General features: G+C 42.9%; 1 protein-coding gene across 10 annotated transcripts in view; it reads left to right on the top strand.

The window, feature by feature from the left end:
- The window catches only part of ARHGAP24 (Rho GTPase activating protein 24), a 193980-nt gene that overhangs the window by 153148 nt on the left and 21008 nt on the right, over positions 1–19824 (top strand). For 9 of the 10 annotated variants that reach the window (XM_046941322.1, XM_025149795.3, XM_420552.8 and 6 more), the window contains one exon: positions 8780–8902. In XM_046941322.1, coding sequence (XP_046797278.1) covers positions 8780–8902 — 123 coding nt within the window. Of the gene's footprint in view, positions 1–8779; positions 8903–11348; positions 12431–19824 lie in introns of those variants that run through there. The other variant, XM_004941115.5, reaches the window with a different exon arrangement.

Here is a 19824-nt window from a genome sequence, read left to right as displayed (position 1 = left end):
CTTATTCTTGCTTTATTTTCTGAACAGCTAAAACATGACTTTACATTCTTAAACAAGTATAATGAAATGACACGTATGCACAATATATATTTGCTCCGTTAGCATATCGGTATCCTTTGGGTTGTGTATCCATGCCCCAAGGAGCTATTATTTTCATCTGTGATCTAATTAGAAGTCAAATATTGGCTGAATTAACAAGTTGCTCTGTGCAGAAATGAAGTATGTTGAGCATAACTCAGCGCAAACTGGAAAGCATCATTCCCAGAATGTGAGGGAGCTGAGAGTGAAACTGCTCAGGCACTGATCTCTGCCCTCTGGTGATAGCAATAGAACCCAAAGGAATGGCATGGAGCCGCAACAAAGACCAGCACATGCGTGTGTTCTTTTTTCTCCTCTGTCTTTAGAAGCAGAAAGGGATATATCCTTCTAGAGTTTTTCTCTGTATTTGTTTCATCTTGATATCTATTTTTCAAGTTACATAATGGTCATTTTGGATGTCCAACTTGAGAAACTTCAAAGAAGGTAATTATTGTCGAATGATAGGAGTGCAGTTAGTTATCTTTAAGATGTGTCACATAAGTCAGAGAAAGTTGTGAGTTAGCTATCATCTATATTCTCTCAGGATAAATCAGTCATAGCAGATAGCAGCAGAGGGACCTATTAAATCTTGCCGGACCACTGATGCTTGATATTATGACCCCCCAAGACCTCTTCCCAATTACTTGAATATATTGATGCCATCTCGGCAAGTCCTACTCAAAAGCCCTCTTTCTCCACAAATTATAACAGCTATAGGAAGTAGCAAGTAAAACAGTAATTTCAGGGCAAATCACAAAAGTTAAATTTGGGAAATTGTCTGTAGACTCTGTAGCAATATTGCAATAATCAGATGGCAACCCATGTGCAGACAAAGAAGCAGAATGTGGAACTGTTTCTGTAGTTTTGTCTGCTGGCTGAATGTGCCCAGCAGCTGAGACTGGGCTGCAGAAAGCGGAAAGCCCTCTTGGCTATTGGAAATATAAAAATGATATTGCCCAACACAGAGGCAGCAGAATAAAGTAAAACCTTTCAGCTACACACATCATTGAAAAACCCACGTTCCTCTTCTGTTTCTTCTGGGAAGTCACAAATAAGTTCTGCTGTCTGTGAGCATCCAAGGAATGGTCAGAAGGGAAACATCTCCTGTTGTCTGCATCCCCAGGAAACAACAGACCAAAGTCAGAGGAATGTGAAAACACTCATAAAGATGGACATACTTTCTTTTTCTTTTTTTTTCTTTTTTGTTTAAAAATAAAGCTTTGACAATCTGTTTTTATATCCTCTATGTTTCCAAGTTTTCACAAAAAAAGTTCCATGTTTTTAATTGTTTATGGAATTTGGCAAGACTCTGCTTTAATCTTTACTTTCATGAACTCATGATTTCATAGAAGGGCTCTTCACGGTGTAAATGTGCACGTGTGAGTAGGTCCTGCAATTCTTTTTTTACAACAGGATCAATGCTGTGTATTTCTCAAATACTAGTGGTATAGAAGAATGCAGAGGAGTGGATTACTTGTGGCTTTTTTTTTTAAATGTTTTTCACGTCTTGATGCAAAAAATACCCATGTCTGGTTCCATTGCAAGAGACGAGGAATGAGAAGCCTTTTGAAAAGTGATATTGAGTGCACTTCTGTAGTTCCCTGGTTGGCAACCCAGCCCACAGCAAAGGGTTGGAGCTCAGTGGTCTTCAAAGTCCCTTCTAAGCCAAGCCATTCTATGATTCAGTGAAATCTGTCCCTTTTTCCCTCATCTATCTGCTTCTGTGAGCTCATCTCTAATATTGACTATGTAGGCAGAAGAGTCTGATTTCATCTCAGCTAGCATGGCTGGAAAAGATGTAGAAAAGTATTTTTTTGCTGCAGTAGTTTCACAGCAGTTCAACGTAAATAAGTAGATTCACTAATGGTTGCAGAAAATTCCACCAACAATTCTGAAAACGGCTGAAAGCCACAACAAGAGAACAGCAAAGATGACAGTTCAGACTGCATTTTATATGGCAGGGATGCTGACAACATTGGAAAATTCTTTCTGGAAAGCTGAAAACTATTCTCAGCAGGGGAAAACAGGCATGCCTCTTACTTCCACATGGCACTGATTAGCTGAGAAGGCAGTGATGTGTGGTGCTGCTCTGGGCTGGCGGAGCGTAGGGCTGTGAAGGGGCTGACATGATGAGATGGGCTTTTAATGCAGCCTGTAAACAAAATGTTCTGGCTGCTGTGCTCTGAGCAGGAAGAGAGATTACATGTTCAAGTGGGAATGGCATGAGGGCAGGGGGAGAAGTTAGCTGTGCTGGTACCAGCATTTAAAGGGAAGGGGGGGAGGAACAGGCACAGCAAAGTAGGTACTGTGTGGGGTCCATGTCCAAAGACGAGGGAGTGAACTGAGAGACTGACTTGAAGCAGAGGAGACTTTCAAACTGGGAAGAATGGAAACACAACAAAAGTAAGGGAGAGAGGAATAGTGAGACCCATGCCTGAAAAGAGAAAGTGCTCTGAAAAAATACATGCATGAGAGAGGCTTTGAATTTTCACCTTTCTTTTCCCTCTTACATTTTTCTAACACAGCTATGGCTGCTGATGAACAAGAATCACAGCTTGTTACTTAGGTATTTGTGCAATAACTATGTTAGGACAAAGGCTTTTAGCAGCTGTGCAGTACACAAAACGCTCATGTGTGGCACGTTTTCATGCTCTTATTGTGTGTGATGTCTTCTGTAAAACCTTTATAGACACATACTGCAGTTGTAGCCCTGCAGCAGTGCTGAAATCTCCTGTACAGGCTATTCATCATCTTACAGATGGTGAATAAATTTCCTGAACTTAATTTCAGGTATCCAACAGCAGCTGATTCATGGCTTCATGCAAACAGCTCCTCCTCTTGAAAACCTCCTGCTGTCTTTCAGGCTTACACTGTAAGTAGGGAAATTGTGATGGAGCACAATGCCCACCAGGGAATGTACTTCTGTTAGCAGTCTTCTGCCATTTAGCTGCTTAAATTAGCCAGCAGCCTTTAGTCTTAAAAGCTAGCATGCACAAAAAAACCAATACGTCTTTAGTGCGAAGAATTCAAGGTGATTAATGCAAAGATCGGGTTGGATGCTATCAGCAAAAAGTGTGGGTTTTTTTTTCTGTTCTGAGGTATTTAAAAAGCAATATCTTCATTATTGACCTGTTTGCAGATTCTTAATTCCTCTCTTAAGGAAAATGGATTAGTTCTTTGTGAAAAGAAAATTAAATAGTGCCTCTGATATGGCTTGTAAGTAAAACAACAACGAGTTTGATAACTGCGTATTTCAAAGCCAAGGTTCTCAGTGGTGGTAATATTAGTCATTTAAAAGCTATAGGAACAATAGAAGCAAGCCTATGAACGGTCTCAATTTCCTTTCAGACTACAAAACAGAGGATATAACCCAGGGAGGATGTGGGTGCCCCATTCCTGGAGGTGCTCAAGATCAGGTTGGATGGGGCCCTGGGCAGCCTGATCTGGTGGATGGCAAGGGCCTACAGCAGGGAGTTGGAACTGGGTGGGCTTTAAGGTCCCTTCCAACCTAAGCCATTCTATGATATAATGGGATAGTCCTGAGTAAAACTGTAACATGTATATCTTTTTTTAACCTAGCTTATTTCTGATTATCAAGGCTGTAGAGGCAATGCAACAGCATGATGGCATTCACAGTATTGCAGTGGGTCTGGTATCTGCTCTGGTTTTAACAGAACAAACAATTGAGTCCATAAAACACGAGTTTTAAGGACAACCTTTTGAAAAATGCTTAGAAATTAATGGTGACCACTACTGTGTCATAAAACCCAGCCATAGATACATTTATCTATCTAAAGATCAGTGGAATTCCCAATCAATATATATTGTGGAGGCTTATAAAGTATATGGTGTTTTTTTTTTTCCTACTGTCTCTTTCATCTTTTCAGTCTGGTTGATCATATATTATGAATAATGGCTTTATGTTCCTTATTTCAATTATTGGTATGATGCAGTAGACTCGGTAGAAGCAGTATCGAATAACATGCAGAATAAGCAAGATTTTGAGGATTAAAAATAAAAAAAATCTAGTTATTGTCTGCAAGCCTTGTGTTATATCGGCATTACCATAAAGATGTCCCCAGCTAATCTGCAGGAATTCCTTGTCTCCACTTCCTCCCTACTGTAAGAACATACACATGGCTGCTTAGCTAGCGTTGTGTGCAGACCAGTAATGCTGCAGGATTCAAGTAGATGTGTCTCTTTCTGTTATTCCTTTAAACCACTCATCTGAGATACAGCCGTTGCTAAGCCTGACGCACAGTAATGGAAGCCTTGAACTTATTTGCACTTGCCTCGAGGAAAGATTTCTCAATGAATCCCAGAGTCAGTAAGATATTAAAATCCTGTTAAACCACAATGACATCTAGGTGCTTAGCCCCTTCATTTTCCTTTGCAAATTTCAGCCCATGTTATAACCAAACTTCTAGCAGTTAGATTTTTCTAATGGACCAGTTGGAATGAGCACCTACTCACGGTTCCAGTCAGACTCGGGATGCACAGGCTATGTGATTATAAGATGTAACAGTTGTGACAGAGTTTCTTGACTCGCTCACAGCTTCAGGACAGGTGGATCCTGTAGTTGCTGGTGTCAGTCAATGGAAGATAGATATATGTATGGCTTTGAGCTGTCTTTTAGGAGCTCATTGGGATGTCAAGTCAGACAGCTTTGCTTAAAGCAACAGTGATTAGTGTTGATAGCAATGCTGGGTAATCATCATTTCTGTTTTGTTCTTAAACAAGGAGTTTAATTAGGGAAAAAGGAAAAAAAAGAGTCTAAGGCTGTTAGCTTTGGTCTGTGCTACTCTGGTATCCTTACCACTTGCAAAGATGATTACTACTTTGGTTTAAAAAAACCCGAATACCAATTATGTAAAATGAAAGTCGGTGAAGTAAACGTACGTGGGTTTTTTTTTTTCCAGAGGAACACCATAACACATCACTTACCACACAGTTCGTTTGTCACATGGGGAAGAGTTAAGATGACAAAGATAGGAGAGTGTCGTGAATTATTTGGTAATTATTCCTGTGTTGCTTGTGAAGAAATACTTCCTGTAGTCCTGAGCACGAAGTACAAATTAATATCATACATTTGAGTGGAGAAGTGCATGTCTGCATCATTATACTCCTTTCTATGTGTGCTAGGCTGAGAAGATTTATGCAGAACACAGATATGTGTATGTTCTGGTTTGCAAACTGTATGAAATACCAGCTGTACCAGATCAGGACTTCCACCTTAAAGACTGTTACAGCTCAGAGGCTTCAGCTGATACAAGGTGTGGGGGAGAAGAGGAGGGCATTCCTTAGCTCACTACCATGGAAGTGGTGATGGACAGCAGTAGCTGGAAGAGAACTCCAGACTGTAGAGTGGCCAGAACTATCCAAAAGACGATCTACAAAAACAAAAAATAAAGTAAAAACAGGATTCAGTGGGAAAAAAAACCCATGGGAACCCTCAGGCAGGATTTTCAGAAATTAGTCTGAATATCAGCTCCTAGGTCTTTTTGTGTGTATATAAATAAGCAGCTTGACTTGTTTTATCTTGCTTTTTGTCAGTTGAAGAGTGGGCTTGGAGTTTCTGTTTGAATACCACACAGAGGTACATTCAGTATATTCACTGAAAACTTTTTAGCAGATCAGAATTTTACAGTTGGGCATTTTTCTGAGGAATGAAAAATGTAGACAACAAATGTGAGGCATCCAAGCAGGAGGCTGTGACTGAAGCAAAAGCAGCAAATTCTGCTGCAGTGCCAGTCTGCTTTCCACTGTCTTTCAGTTCTCATTCTCAGCTTGAGGGTTTCTGAGTCTGTGGCTACAATAAATGCACAAGGGGACGGGGAACTTGGAAATTGGTCTCCCAGTTTCTTTTTATTGGAACGTGAATATTCGTTTGAGGTTGGCCATGACATTCTCGGCTCAGAAAAATCAGATTAATCCAACTTTTTGATGTTCCTCCTGGGAAAAAAAACTCTCTTTTTAAACAGATGGTATGAATTTAATCCCTTTGCATTCCATTCTCAAGGATGCTGGAACTGCTGTTTGTAAGAAATGCAAGATGCTTTCAAAATGACAAACAAATACTTGATTTTAAGTTGAGCCTCAGTTTATTCAGGTAGGAAAAAGGTGTTGGGTCAGAAAGGAAAAGACTCCAAAACACCTTGCTTAACTTTTTCTTTAGCTGAGTGAATTCACATTTGATAAGTAGCAGGTGAGCTGTTGAGCCCAACACTTCAGGAAACAATCGCCCTTAAATTCAGTCACCACATTCTTACGCTCTTCCGATTGTGTTGTGAAGCTGTGTGAGCAAATGCAGGCTGTTCCTGTTCATTTCCCCTGTGGAGTGGATCCCTGCAGGAGCTGACCTCTTCCTCTTCTAATTGTTTTTTTCCGGTTGGCAGCAGGCGTTCTTAAAATACCTCCTCTCTTATATCAGAGCAGTGCTGGCTTTGCACAGAGCTGCACCCAGCATGGGGCTGATCCTGCTCAGGAAGGCAGCAGCAGTCTGTACTTACTGGTTACTGAGCTGCTGGTGGAGGCAGGAGGTGGCATTTGAGAACCTGCACGTCACTGCTGGTGCAGAAGGACGGGTAGAGGGAGAAATCCAACCTTTTCTAATTGGAAGCCTCACCATGGCATTGTGTGCTTTCACATTTTCCACTCTGAATGGATATCCTGGGTGGATTTATTCAGTAAATGTACTCCATTTCTGATGCTGCCAAGAAAACAGATTAGGGATTGGTAAGGTCTGTAGGAACAAAAACGTGTTATTACATTGTAGTTTCGAGAAGCAGATGGGTTCCATGTATTTTTGGCAACTGCCAGAGGCTGGAAGAAACAGGGTGTACACATCAATTGTGTAAACAGCAGCTTTTCATCTTGAGTATGTCAGAGTCGACTTCTTTGATCAGGTACACTGGGTTCTGCTCCTTCCAGGCCTGTAACACCTGCAACATAGTGAGAAGAAAAGATGAAACAAGGCTGATTCATATTCCAGCCCCTTGAACTGGCCACAAGCAGCCCACAACCCACAGCATTCTGTCCTCCTTGGTCTAAAAATGCAGGAAGGAGAACTTGAAAAACAATCTAGAGCTATACAACAATACAGGTAAAATATATTACGATTTGCATGTCCACAGGAAAGGATTAAGGGTATATATGTACTTACAATGGACTTCAATGTCAGCTCCGTTTTCAAGTTGAGGCACTTAAAGGCACTATCTATGGTGGATGTCTCATTTTTTTGAGATGTTGTTTTGCTTGTTCTCCATTATAATAGTTACAGTAATGTTATGTGGAGGAAAAAAAACAACACAATCACAGAATTGTAGGGGTTGGAAAGGACCACTGGAGAATCCCCAGCCCAAACCCCTCTAAAGCAGTTCCCTAGAGTAGATGGCACAGGGAAGTGTCCAGGCAGGTCTGGAATGTCTCCAGAGAAGCAAACCACAACCTCTCTGGGCAGCCTGTTCCAGTGGTCTGCCACCCTCATGGGAAAGGAGTTCTTCCTTGTGTTTGTGTAAGTACAAGTTTTATCAGCAAAATTAAAAAAAAAAAATAAAAAAACAAAAAAACAAACTTTATTACTATTATATTTAATAGACACGGCAGTATATTGAGACCTTTTGTTTGTGTATCTATTTTTGGATCTTTCCAGGATGAAAACTCATCAAATAAGCTGAGTTCAGTAGACTGTGTCATGTCTACTGTCCTGGCTTTAGTCAGGTTGACTATGTAAAAGATAGAGATGGGATGTACATTTCCAGGGCTGTCTGTGATATGCTGCTGTTTGGGATGCTGATGCTTCCTCCTCCTCATATCCTCATCCTCCACTTACATTAAAGATAGAGCAGAACAACCAACCCATGCTTTGCACTAGTTCCTATACTAGTAACTGAATATATTCCATAAAAAGAATATGCATGCTGTTTTTTCTATAGCGTTGGCACTTAAAATAGGTTCATTGCTATCTTTGACAATGACTGAGGAAGAAAAGCAGTGTTTTTCAGACTTTCAGACAGTGGTATGTTTCAAAATATATTGTACTTCAGGTTATTGCATTAGTCCTTTGGATGCTGTTTGGGGAAATACATGCTATATAAATAGCTGCAATTTGTGGAAAATGAGAGTTTCCCTTTGCCTCCCAGTTCGAGTTTAGTCTTCGTAAGTCCCATCCAAAGCAGTGGGTTGTGCTGTGCTCGCTGCTAGCAACAGCTGCTTTCCCTTTGGAGAGTCACAGCAACACTCCGGTGTATCAAATGTCATTGCTATGAATGTGACTCGCTGAGTCCCTGAGAATAAAAACAGAGTCCTTGCTGCTTGAAAGTGCTTGAAAGCACACTTACACACTTAGCTCTCTCTGCGTTTATTCTCTCTGTCATAGCATAGTGACTCCTGCAGCACTTCCAGTGCATATATCAAGTTACAGATTAGTGCAGGCCCCGTGGCTCTTGGAACAGCTTGGGTTGTTTACCGATGACATTTATCCTCTCACTTCCTTTTGGAAGCACAACAGTTTCTCACTTTCTGATGGGGAATGTACTTACAGGACCTTCTCTACATGCCATGGCTGACAGTAAACACTCCAGTGCACGGTGTCTGCTTGCCATGGAGCTGCTGTTACTCCTTCCAGCACTCAGATTGGCAGGAGCTGGCTTGACAGGAAAGTGGAAGGGCTGTTCTAAAGTGCTGCAATCTTCTCTTGCAGGAGGAGACCGAGAGCGGATGACAGCTAATCATGAGACGTATCTTCTTATGGCGAGCACGCAGAATGACATGGAGGATTGGGTGAAGTCCATCCGCAGGGTTATATGGGCGCCGTTTGGAGGAGGTGAGTCAGTGAGTGAGCATGCAAGGCTCCCGGCTGCACAAAGCATGTAGGAGGCATCTTGTTCTCTCTCAGTCACAGAGTTGGAAGAGAAGAATAGTATCTTAAAAAAAAAAAAGAAAAAAAAAGGTGGAACAAGCCCATTGGTTTAACTTACAGTGCATCTATCAGGCACTGTCCTGTGCAGAGGGCTCAACTGAAACGCCAGAGCTGCTGCTCTTGGTAGAGATGGCACGTTACCATTACGAGGGATGTTGTCACAGAAAATGGGCCTATGAAATCAGCTCTGGGAGAACCAGAGCAGTTCCTTTGGTCACCAGGTAGAAGACCGCCCACGTTTTTCACAAATGCTTGTTATGAGAATCCGTCAGTGATTCTGTTGCCAGAGACAGCTAAGGCCAATGACAGTTGTCCAGGCCCAAGGCCCCCAGCAGTAGAAAGAGTGAAACTGTTGGATTGGGCCCAGAGGAGCGTCATGAAGATGCTCAGAGGTCTGGAACACCTTTCCTGTGAAGAAAGGTTGAGTCAACTGGGCTTGTTCAACCTGGAGAAGAGAAGACTCTGGGGAGACCTCATGGCAGCCTTCCAGTACTTGATGGGATCTTATAAGCAGGAGGAGGACTGACTTTTTACACAGTCTGGTAGTGATAGGACAAGGGGAGATGTCTTTAAACTTAAAGAGGGTAAATTTAGGTTAGTTGTCTAGGGGAATTTTTTTACTCAGGAGGCGGTGAGGCCCTGGCAACTGCTGTCTGGAGAAGCTGTGGATGCCCCATCCCTGCAGGCACTCAAGACCAGGTTGGATGGGGGGGGCCCTGGGCAGCCTGAGCTGGTGTGGGCAACCAGCCCACGGCAGGGGCTGGGGTCAGGTGGGCTTCAGGATCCCTTTCAACCCAACCGTTCTATGATTCTACTGCAGCCAAACAGCAGCATACGCTCCTGCCATGATCTAAATGTGTTGGTACCTAACAGAAGTGCATTTTTCATAGAGGGACGCTAATTACACACTGTATGTGGCTTCCACCTGCATAAAACTGCTCCATGACGCACAGTGGGCCAAGGCAGCCCTGTAGCACTGAGTGGAGAGGTGAGGAGCTGAAATCTGGTGAAGCTGCACTTCTAGCCCAAGTCTGCACACAGAGGCTGTGACAAAGCTACAAATAGAAACCAAATCTCCCGAGCCCTGACCCCATGCTTTCTTCATCAGCCCCTCATTTGCTTTTATAGGGCAAGAGCTATTTCTGGTTTGCAGCTGGGAATCTTTCCAGCCACCATGGAAACTCATAGGACACCCTCATTGTCGTAGGAGCATGTAATGCCAGTTACTGAGAGAAGTACCTGACTGAGGTGTTTGCACACTGAGCTGCATAAAGAAGGGGAAGACTGCGATCCTTAAATTACTGTTTAAGTTCATTTGTAGTTAACATACTTAGTAAAATGTTCCTTGTTTTCCCTTATGGGATATCTTGAGCATATCTGTGATTTCAGAGTTAAGTGTACTGGGAAGTAAACAGTTAACTCCTGGAAAACGAGAGAATAGATGGAAGATGATTTTGGGTTTAGTGTTTGTGGAGAAGGTCTGGCTGTCGTTACATGGAAAAAGCAATGTCATGGGAGGTGTCATCGATAGATCTGTGCAATAGAATGTCTCCCATTTCATTAATCATTGCTTATTTGATATTGTAAGATGTCTTAAGTCATAACAAGCCCTATTAACCATTCTGTAGTTACGTATGGGTGGACATGCTGATATTTTTATTACTCCTTCCTACACGGTCCTGCCTGCAGCTGCTCTGCAACAGTCTGACCCCGTTACAGAAAGGTTCCTCTGGCTTCAGGTGTTTAGGAGCCTGTCCACCAACAAGTATATCAAATTATTGCAGACAGTGAATTAATCAAATTCTATATTCTATTCCTGTTCTGTAGCTATTGCCTAAATTTCAGCACTAGCGTTAAAGCACGGTAGTCTGCTGTCATACAAGTCAAGTGCCATTTTCATGAGTAACATACTTGAATTTTCTGGTTCTTTTAAGTGCTGAAAGCAAATTCTGCGTGTGTTCCATGGATATTTGCGAGCTGTGGTGAGCCCCCAGTACTTAAAAGTCTGTCTAGCAGTGGGAAAGGACTCCTAGTATCAGAGCAAGGATTGCTGTAGATGATTAACCGTATCATTACAATGTTATTTGTTAACCTGTGCTAGAAGGGAGGAATGAGCGGAGGGAGGTGGGACCCTACTAAAGGTGTTCAGAAACAGCCTGTCGTTTGTTTTGTTTTGGTGTTTTTTTTTTTTCTTTTTGTATTGAAGAGCATTGGGGGACTGTGGAAAAAAATTCTGGCAGGGAAAAGCAATGTAAATGAGGCAGGGCATGCAATGCCTGTTTGCACTTGAAATTCCTCTCCTGATTAGACGTAGAAAGGCAATTTTTGCAGAAGGGAAAGGCCTGAGCTTGAGCTGCAGAGCCTGCAGCCACGGGGGAGGGAGGAGGCGAGGCGCGCAGCGCTCTGGTCTGGCAGCTCCTGCGGAGCCGGGGCGCAGGCTGCTGCTGCCTCGAGTCAGCCCAAAGTCATCCGGTAGAGCAGGGAGCTGCGCTGCAGCACAGCCCTCCTCCCCGCACCTGCTGCACGCAGAGGCGCTCGCTGCCATCGCCCGGCGTGGGAGCGGGAGGCAGAGTAGAGCATCCCCGCGTGTAGGCACGTCTTCCTCGCAGCAGCACGGGGTCTTGCTGGCAAGGATGTACTCATGCCGCATCTGACGTCCTTCTCCCACGAGAGCTCCTGGTGGTTCGAAGGCGAGTGAGTAAGGAGCCCACGCCGACGTCAGGGATATAAAAGGCGCTTGGAGAGGAATCCGTGATGGACAGAAAGCCTTTGAGGCGAAGGGGCCACTATTTCTGCTCCTCAGCTGCAGGGCTTATAGGAGCCAGCGAGGAGCATCGCGTCCCAGAGGACCCTTCAGTGGCCTTTCGGGTATTATTCTCCCCTGTCTCCTTGCACACCGCAGAGCACTGACCTTGTCCTGTGAATCTGGAGTCTCTGCCTCCCGTTCTGGCCAGGAGGAAGGAGTCTTTCTGCGTCTCTCTGTGCCGGCGCTTCAGTCTGAATGGAAGATAGATCCTTCTGCTGAAACTCTTTTGTTGTGACATTGTATAAGGGACAGTTGTCTCACCGCAGGAAATAAACGAAAGGAAACAGAGGGACGGAAGGAAATTGTTCCCCCAAGCCAAACTGAAGCGAGGAAGAGAACATTAAAATTACTTCAAGCTCTCTCTGGCAGCAAGAAAACTGCTCATCTCCTGCTCCAGAGGAAAATATACTGCTTCAAAACTCCTCAGCAGTCAGTGAGGATGAGCAGTCGCGTTGTTTCTGGATGCAGCTGCTAAAGGAGATCTCTGCAGGGCCGTGGGGCTCCGGCCTGTATGATGCCTGAAGACAGAAATGCCGGAGTCCGCAGCCCTGGTGCCTTAGCAGCACCTCCTTTCCTCCCTAAAACTACTTACAGGAAAATTAAGCGGTGCTTTAGTTTCCGTAAAGGTAGGTCTTCTCTGTCCCTGTGTTCTTATTGCTGGCGATGCCAAAAGTCGGGGGCTGTGTGTGCAGGCAGATGAGAACACTCAAACAAAAGGCATGAAACAGTGCAGATGCTGACATTTCATGAATGATTTATTTTCCTCTTTGTTCGTTTGTTTGTAGTTGGCCAGCTGATGCTATCTGCTGTACAGAATAACCCATGGATGGGCCGCCTGAGCGAGGTGACTGGAGACAAGGTTATTGCAGAGCCTGTGAGCAAAAGGCAGGGAGAGGAGCTGGGGGTTTGGAGCTGTGTTGCTGAGTGTTACCTCTTTGGCTGGCACAGTTCCGAGAAAAGGAGTGTAGGTTCGTATTTTGTCTGTGTGGGAGGAGTGGCGAGGAAAGAGGGAGTAAAGGAGCAGGATAAATATGCACATATGTGCAGAACACCAAGTCCTTGGGTTTGGAGATTTCTGATGGACTAAAGTGGATCCCTACAGTGCACTGTCCTGCCGCAGCTGCTGCATTGCCAATTCGCTGTGCTCTCCTGCAGTCTGCACTTGCCTTCCCACCTGCTGCAGAGAGGTTTATAAAGCCATTTTCTGCATTGAATGTACACCTGTAGAAGCAGAGCATGGTGACAGGCAAAGAGGAGGCTGTCTTTCAAAATAGTGTCAGCTGGAAGGGAAACACTTTTAGAGAGAGAGAGATACAAGCAACGATAAGGTGCTATAGTTCTGAGGCTGGAGGGGGAGGAACAGAAATTGTGCATGGCACTGAAAGCTGTCTGCCCCCATAACCTCCCTCCCTGAGGCCGGAGCTTCCCCTGATTGCTGGAGTTGAGCCCCTCTGGAGGCTGTCTAAGAGGACATGGATATGTCTGTACGGAGTGTGCAGGTGTGTTTCAAGGTGTTGGTGTCAATTAGAGCTGTCTGTGTGCCATTTGTACCCTTGACTATTTGAGACACGTTTGGAAGTTTAATAAAAGATGAACAGATAATTTTCATCTGGGGTGCAGCCTTAGCCTCTCCAAGCAGAGCTTCAACTGTTTGTTATTTCCCCATCTGCTTTGACACACAAACTCTTCTTGTCTAAAATCCCGAGTGAAGCTGCAGTGTTTTGGGCAGAGGGTTGGATGAGGGAGGTCACGCTGCTAATTTGCTTTCCTCTAAACATCATTTATTTCAATTGCTTGCCTATGTACATGCTCTGTCAAGAGCATTGTCACGTGGCCCCAAGATCAGAGAGCTGCAGAATGCTGGTGTGCATGTTTAACAAGGTCTGTGTCCCACTGGAGACAACAGAAAGATGAATGTTCACTGGACTTCACAGTGTTTTAACAGGCAAATTAGACCAACGATGCTGCTCTTAGAATTGGCTTCAAGAATTCTTCTAACTTCATTTGTAGATTGTATGCCTCTGTGTAAAAGCAGGCAGAACCAGCCTTCTGCAAACCAGAACAAAACAGATTGATTGGTTCTAAGCTGTGCAACACAGCACAGAAAATAAAATGAACAGGAAGGGCCGTTGGCTGCTCACTGGGAGAACTGCATGGTATTATGCACTGAGGCAGAGATGCACCATCAAGGTGGAGCAAGGTATAGAACCTCTGCTGGAAATTCAGATGAAAGCTGCATTGTGTTAGACCCTGAAAAATGAAGTGTCAGAGATGTGTGGAGGTCACCTCAGTTATGAGAAATAGCCTGTCATTGTGTGGCATCTGGATAGAGACACAGCCAGGAGTCTCTGAAGCCTGTTTCAGGGAAAGTGCTCTCTGTTTAAGTAGTGCCATGGGAACCTCCTGGGGGCACACGCAGGGTGAGTGCAGAAAGGAGTACCTGAGGGTGACTTTGCTGCTGCATGCAGGGGTGAGAACATTGAAGAGGCACTGGAGTGAGCCATTCTGGAGAAGAAGGTGCATTGGCCGTGACAAGAGAAGGGGGTACTGATCTGACTGTGATGAGTTGCTGGTAATATGTTACAAATTGCCTCCCTTCCTTTCCAACATGTAGCTATTTCTGCTCTTTCAGAGTTGTATTTTTTCTAAGCAGTAGCATCAGACATGCAACTGTGCGAAGATCCAGGATAGGGACCTCATCTACTGCCAGTGTCACATTGACTGTGGGGTGGGAGAAGGCTTGTAGGTAAGAAAAAGGGTCAGGCAGGAACTAAATTCTGTCCACACTGTGTCTTGTTGTTTGTGTTTCCATTAAAAAGCTCTGTAGAGAAGAAGGAAATACTGTTTGTCTTAGATCCGTTCAGAGCAGCGCTTCGTGCTGGAGAACAGCAGAGTAGAAAGCTGGTAGGAAACGTCCATTTCAAACTCCATACGAAGAGTTGCTGTGTTTCCTACCTTGCTGTTGAAGTCCCCTCACCTCATCTTTTCTATATTTCCAGTGTCATTTAATTACTAATTTGAAGTTGAGGGATACCTAAAGTACTCTTCCAAATCCCAAGCTGAGATGAGCTCCTTAGACCTTCACCAACCTTTTCTAGTCACTATGGCCCTTAAACTATGAGCTTGTTTTGGAAAGAAGGAGATTGTTTCTGGTGGTGTAGTGTATTTTCAGTAGTGTTCAGTATTTTCACTACAAATACTACAGTATTTGTAAAGTAAAAGTAAAATTGTAAAGTAGTGTATAATTGCCTTTCTGTAGTGTATGCTCTGATGGAGCTGTAGAGGCAGCTGTGTGTTTTCAAGCAGTTGGCACGGAGTGAGGTGCCAGAACTACCACTTGTATCTCTTCCTTTTTTTCTTATGGATCAGAAGCCTGGAGTCAACAAAGTTGAGATGTGACCTCTTACTTTGTTCAGTAGAAACAAAAATCATTGACTAACAGCATTCCTGTGTTTCAAAAACACGCTCTGAGTAAGCACCAGTGAAAATACCCCAGTGCTTACACATCTCTTGAGCAGACATAAGCAGAATTTGGGAATAGCACTGTAATGTCTTTCATAAGCTTTATGGAAGCTTGGAAATCCAGTTTCTCAAAAAGTTTACAAAGCTTCTGCCACGGGAATGTTCTAGTTAATGAATAACCACTCTGTGTGCCCTTTGCTATCATGTGATTTTCCTCTTTGATGTTATGCATGATCTTGGCTTAATTGGATGTAGCTTTAAGACCTACCAGGGCCTCCCTGGAAAAGCAGTTCTGTTGATTAAATCTAAAGACTGGTCAGAACTGGAAACATGTACATTTACCTGCCATATTCCAGTAGTGGGGCAGACAAGCAAGCTGCTGCCATTCTGAATGTCAGGTTTTCTTGACACCGTATCCCTAGGATAAACCAAAACCACGGATCAGCACTCGTGTATCTGTGTGTTTCTGGATTTTGGAGAGCCTGAGATATAGGAGAACTTGGATATGGGTTGCAGTGTTGAGGGCTCTTTCATTTTCTTCATGGAAGTTTTGTTTTTTAGTTACAGTAGTAGAAACGTTTCAAAAAAAAACATCATGTGAAATGATTTCTGTGGCTTTGGTCATGATGTAATCTCCATAATTCGGACCATCTTTTCACTGCTTCTCTATACAGGAGCTGCCAGTATTACAAGGCATAGCTAATATTGTTCAGCTTTGCCTCTGCTAAGTGCTATGTTAACAGTGTGTTTGTAACTACACTTTGTCAGAGCATTGTCTTTGCTTCGCCATTGTAGTCTTCGTGAACCTGCAATCTGCAATATCTCTGTAGTAGTCACTTGTAAGAACCTGAGAAAGAGATGGTGCAAGAAAAGGAACCTTTACAGGGCAATGATCTTGGCTTTTACAGTAAACAGTAGAAAAGCCCAACGTGAAGCAGGAAGATGATGAACAAGATAAAAGTTAGGACAAAACCTGTGGAAGCAGCATTGTCATGTTTCTGCCACTTCTGCCCCTGGCAGCAGAGTACTTTTTCCGTAAGGCATCAGCAAGTCTGTAACTTCAAGTCAATATTTATGCAGGCTTATCGCAACCAACTCCTTTCGTGGCTAAGTGCTGCCTGGTGCAGTGTTCTGCATTTATTAGGTGAGGAAAATATTTCCTTTGGAGAAGTCCAATCTGCACTTCAAAATCAAGTGAAGCCTGCCTGAGACAAATGCCAAAGCCAAACAAATTGGAGTAGAGTAAATGGTGATTTTAGGAGCGCTTAAATGCAAAACAGGGTGATTTCCCATTGGTTTTCCATGAGACTGAGATCTTAACTTCAGGTTACTGCATGGTTGTCCAAATCACCAACTAGCTATGGGATTCCCAAAGCAGAGAGTGGAGAGCCTCATGCCTCCAAGGAAGTACAGTATTATCTCCATTCATACAGTAGGAGAGCTGAGTTTCTGAAGGTTAATCTGGGATGTGAGCAGTGGGGTGTATGGACCCTGTGACCCTGAAATATGGACATGACCAGATAGGATGCAACTGTGTTCTGAGGGTCATGTAGGATCTGCACCCAATCTGTCAAATCTAGACAGGGTGTTTTCAGCTATGAGTATTTTAGGTGTCTGAATGAGGAAGTCCCCAAATTTGTAAGGCACCTCCTTGCAGCCAGTAGTAGAAACAGTTGAGTTTACACTTCAGGAAGTAAAAGTGGGATTTCAATGACATCACTGGTCACCTCTCCGTCACGCTAAATTCTATAGATTTTGTTTGTTTTATTTTATTTTTAAGTTTTTTTCTTCAGTATCTGTGAATCGCTGCTACAATACAGATCCAAGTCAGTCATATCCATTTAAAGTATGTCACCTTTACTATGTGAATCTGTTATTACTTTCTATGTGCGTTCAGAAATACTGGTTAGTTCAACTTACATGCGTTTTAATGCTTTGTGGTTCCCAACTCTTTTAAATATACTGCAGCTTGTGTTGGGGTGCATCAGCAACTTAGAACAATGTAGGCTTTTCTTTTTTTTGCTCCCACTGCACAAAATCCTTTATTCTAATTTTATTCACTATGTATTAGACATGCTTTGAAAGCCAACACTAAAAAGAAAGAAAAAAGGCAGAATCCCAGAACATGTATTAATATAAAGTTATGATGTTTTGACTGTGGTGTCATTACTGATGGGAGTTTCAAAGCAGTCTCCTAGGTTTGAGAACTTATTCTTTCTTCTTCAAACTGTAATCTGGTCTGCAAAATGTATGTTATTGAAAGGAATGTTAGCACGAAGAAAAGAAAGTATGGTTAATGGGACAGAGCTTATTCATGCTAATTTTACTGTCAGTGGATATGAGATGTAATTGTGCATCATATAATTGGAATATTTGTATTTTCTGCTGATAAATTTTGTTTGAAAAGAATTGAAAATTCTTGTTTAAAAAAAACACAAAACAAGAACTCTGAAGGGTTCTTGAATGGAAGCTTTGACTGTATTTTCATAGGCCAAACTCAGGGGAGGAGGGCCAAGTTCTGCACTGAGATGTGGGGGAGCTGGAGTCCATGCTGTGTTGGGATAGGCAGAGGAAATGGCGTATGTTTCGCCAGGGAAAGGCACAGTCTTGCAGGTAGCACAAAATCTCCTCAGATTGTAAGAGAATATTGTGAGAATGCAGCCAGACTTCTCACGGTAGTGCAGGGGGGGAGGATTAGAGACCCTGGACGTGCATCGAAACAAGGTAGTTTCAGATGGGATAAATAAGGAATATTGAGAAATGATGTAGATTTGTTTCAGTGGATATAAATGGGTGCTTGTTTTTGGAAGGAAGTGTTTCTTTTAACAATATCTCAGAATGCCTGGACTTTGAAAACTTCAGATTTCTAGGGGGTAATTTCTGATCTGATTTCCCTAAACACGCTACGTCTTTGGATGAAGGCCTTGGGTGCCATCCCAAGTGCAGAAGGGGCTTTGAAATCACCACGTTCCTGTATTTACACCGATTCCTTAACTAACTTTCAGTGGATCTTATCCTTAATCATACTTTGTTTAGAAAGTGGAGGGATTGAGAGTTTTCTCTGTGTTGACCAGCAGAAACCCTTAAGTCAGACAGAACACAGGAAGCCCAAATTCATGTAATGCTCCTGCCATACCCACAGGGAATTTGCAAGTGATTAGGGAGGAATGAAAGAAGTGGGAAAACGTGATATCATCTGACAGTGTGAAGAAGCTGAGCTTTGTGGACACCAATTATTTTACCTCATTCAGCGTTCTTCTAAGCTTTATTCAATCTGAAATTCTAACAATCCATTCTTTAATTGAAAATTTGGGGCTTTTTTTTTTTTTTTTTTTTTTTTTTTTGTGCAACATGGGAAAAAAAAAAGGGAGGCTAATAAAGTGTGACTGTAATATTTTGTTCCCCTTCCCCACTGCTATTTTTGGCATCCACACACAGGAGCTGCATGGATATCACAAAACGCGATGCTCTGCATCTCAGCCTAATTTCTGGACCTCTTTAACTGGACATATGTATTCTCTCCAGTCATTCTCTGTGTTATCATAAAAGTAATTTCACTTAAATACAAACCCCAGACCCTCAGGATGGGTGGCTGACAGCTTGCTGCCTACTTGCTGTAACATACTGGAGCAAATGCACAATAACTTTCACTTCAAGGACAGGCATGAGTTATCATTTCTTTTGTTGCAGGAAAATCGTATGCATTGAAGGTAACTCTGGAGAATGTGCTTCAGTCTGCATCCTGCCTTAGCTTGTGGTTACTTGCTCATGTCTGCTAATTTGGGAGTGAATTAAGTTCTTGGGATGAGAGGCAAATTCTGTGAATGAAGTTCTTGGGGTGAAAGCTCAATTCTGTGCTTCCTTTAGGAAAAAAAACTCAAAACAACTCCATTTCTCTTCTTGAATATTTTTAAATTGGTACAAACTGTGTGCTCAGCGAAGGGCAGAATTTGTCTTACTGCTTTTCTTCTCCCCCCATCTCCCCCATTTTATGACATAAGTAATTGCAAAAGGAGTCTTTCAAGTGTAGGTAGTTATTTGGTATTTAGTTTCTTATCATGGCTGCCTTAGAACTGCTCATTGTGCTGCTATATATAGAAAATGAATTGCCTTGCTCCAGCCCCAATTCTTGTCAACAAATGGTCTCGAGGGAGAGCTTCCATCACAGATGATATGCCTGAACATTGCTGTGATAATACCAGTGATGGCTGGCTCTGCAGCTTGAAATGGAGGGAAAATAATTACCAAAGAGTAACTGTCTTTCCACTGCCTGCAATGATATCCTCAGATCAGGGTCGAAGTTAATTTTTTCAGTGAAAATCCGTGTTCTGCTGAGGTTAAAGCCAAATGCTAGCTTCCTGCAGTTTGTCTCACGTATTTCACCTTTCAGTTCATGATCTTTTTTTTTTTCATAGAGCATTTATAGTTGCTGAAGTGATGATGCAGCTGGTAAATTATAGGAGTGATCTTTCCTTAAGTGGTGAAGTGTAATTGATGGTTTGGTTCAGAACAAATGAAATCCCAAGTTATATTTATAAATCTTTTCCCTTCTGCATGT

The sequence above is a fragment of the Gallus gallus genome, chromosome 4 (genome assembly GCF_016699485.2).
Source record: "Gallus gallus isolate bGalGal1 chromosome 4, bGalGal1.mat.broiler.GRCg7b, whole genome shotgun sequence".
Lineage (NCBI taxonomy): Eukaryota > Metazoa > Chordata > Aves > Galliformes > Phasianidae > Gallus > Gallus gallus.
This window is presented reverse-complemented; position numbering and strand designations above follow the sequence as displayed.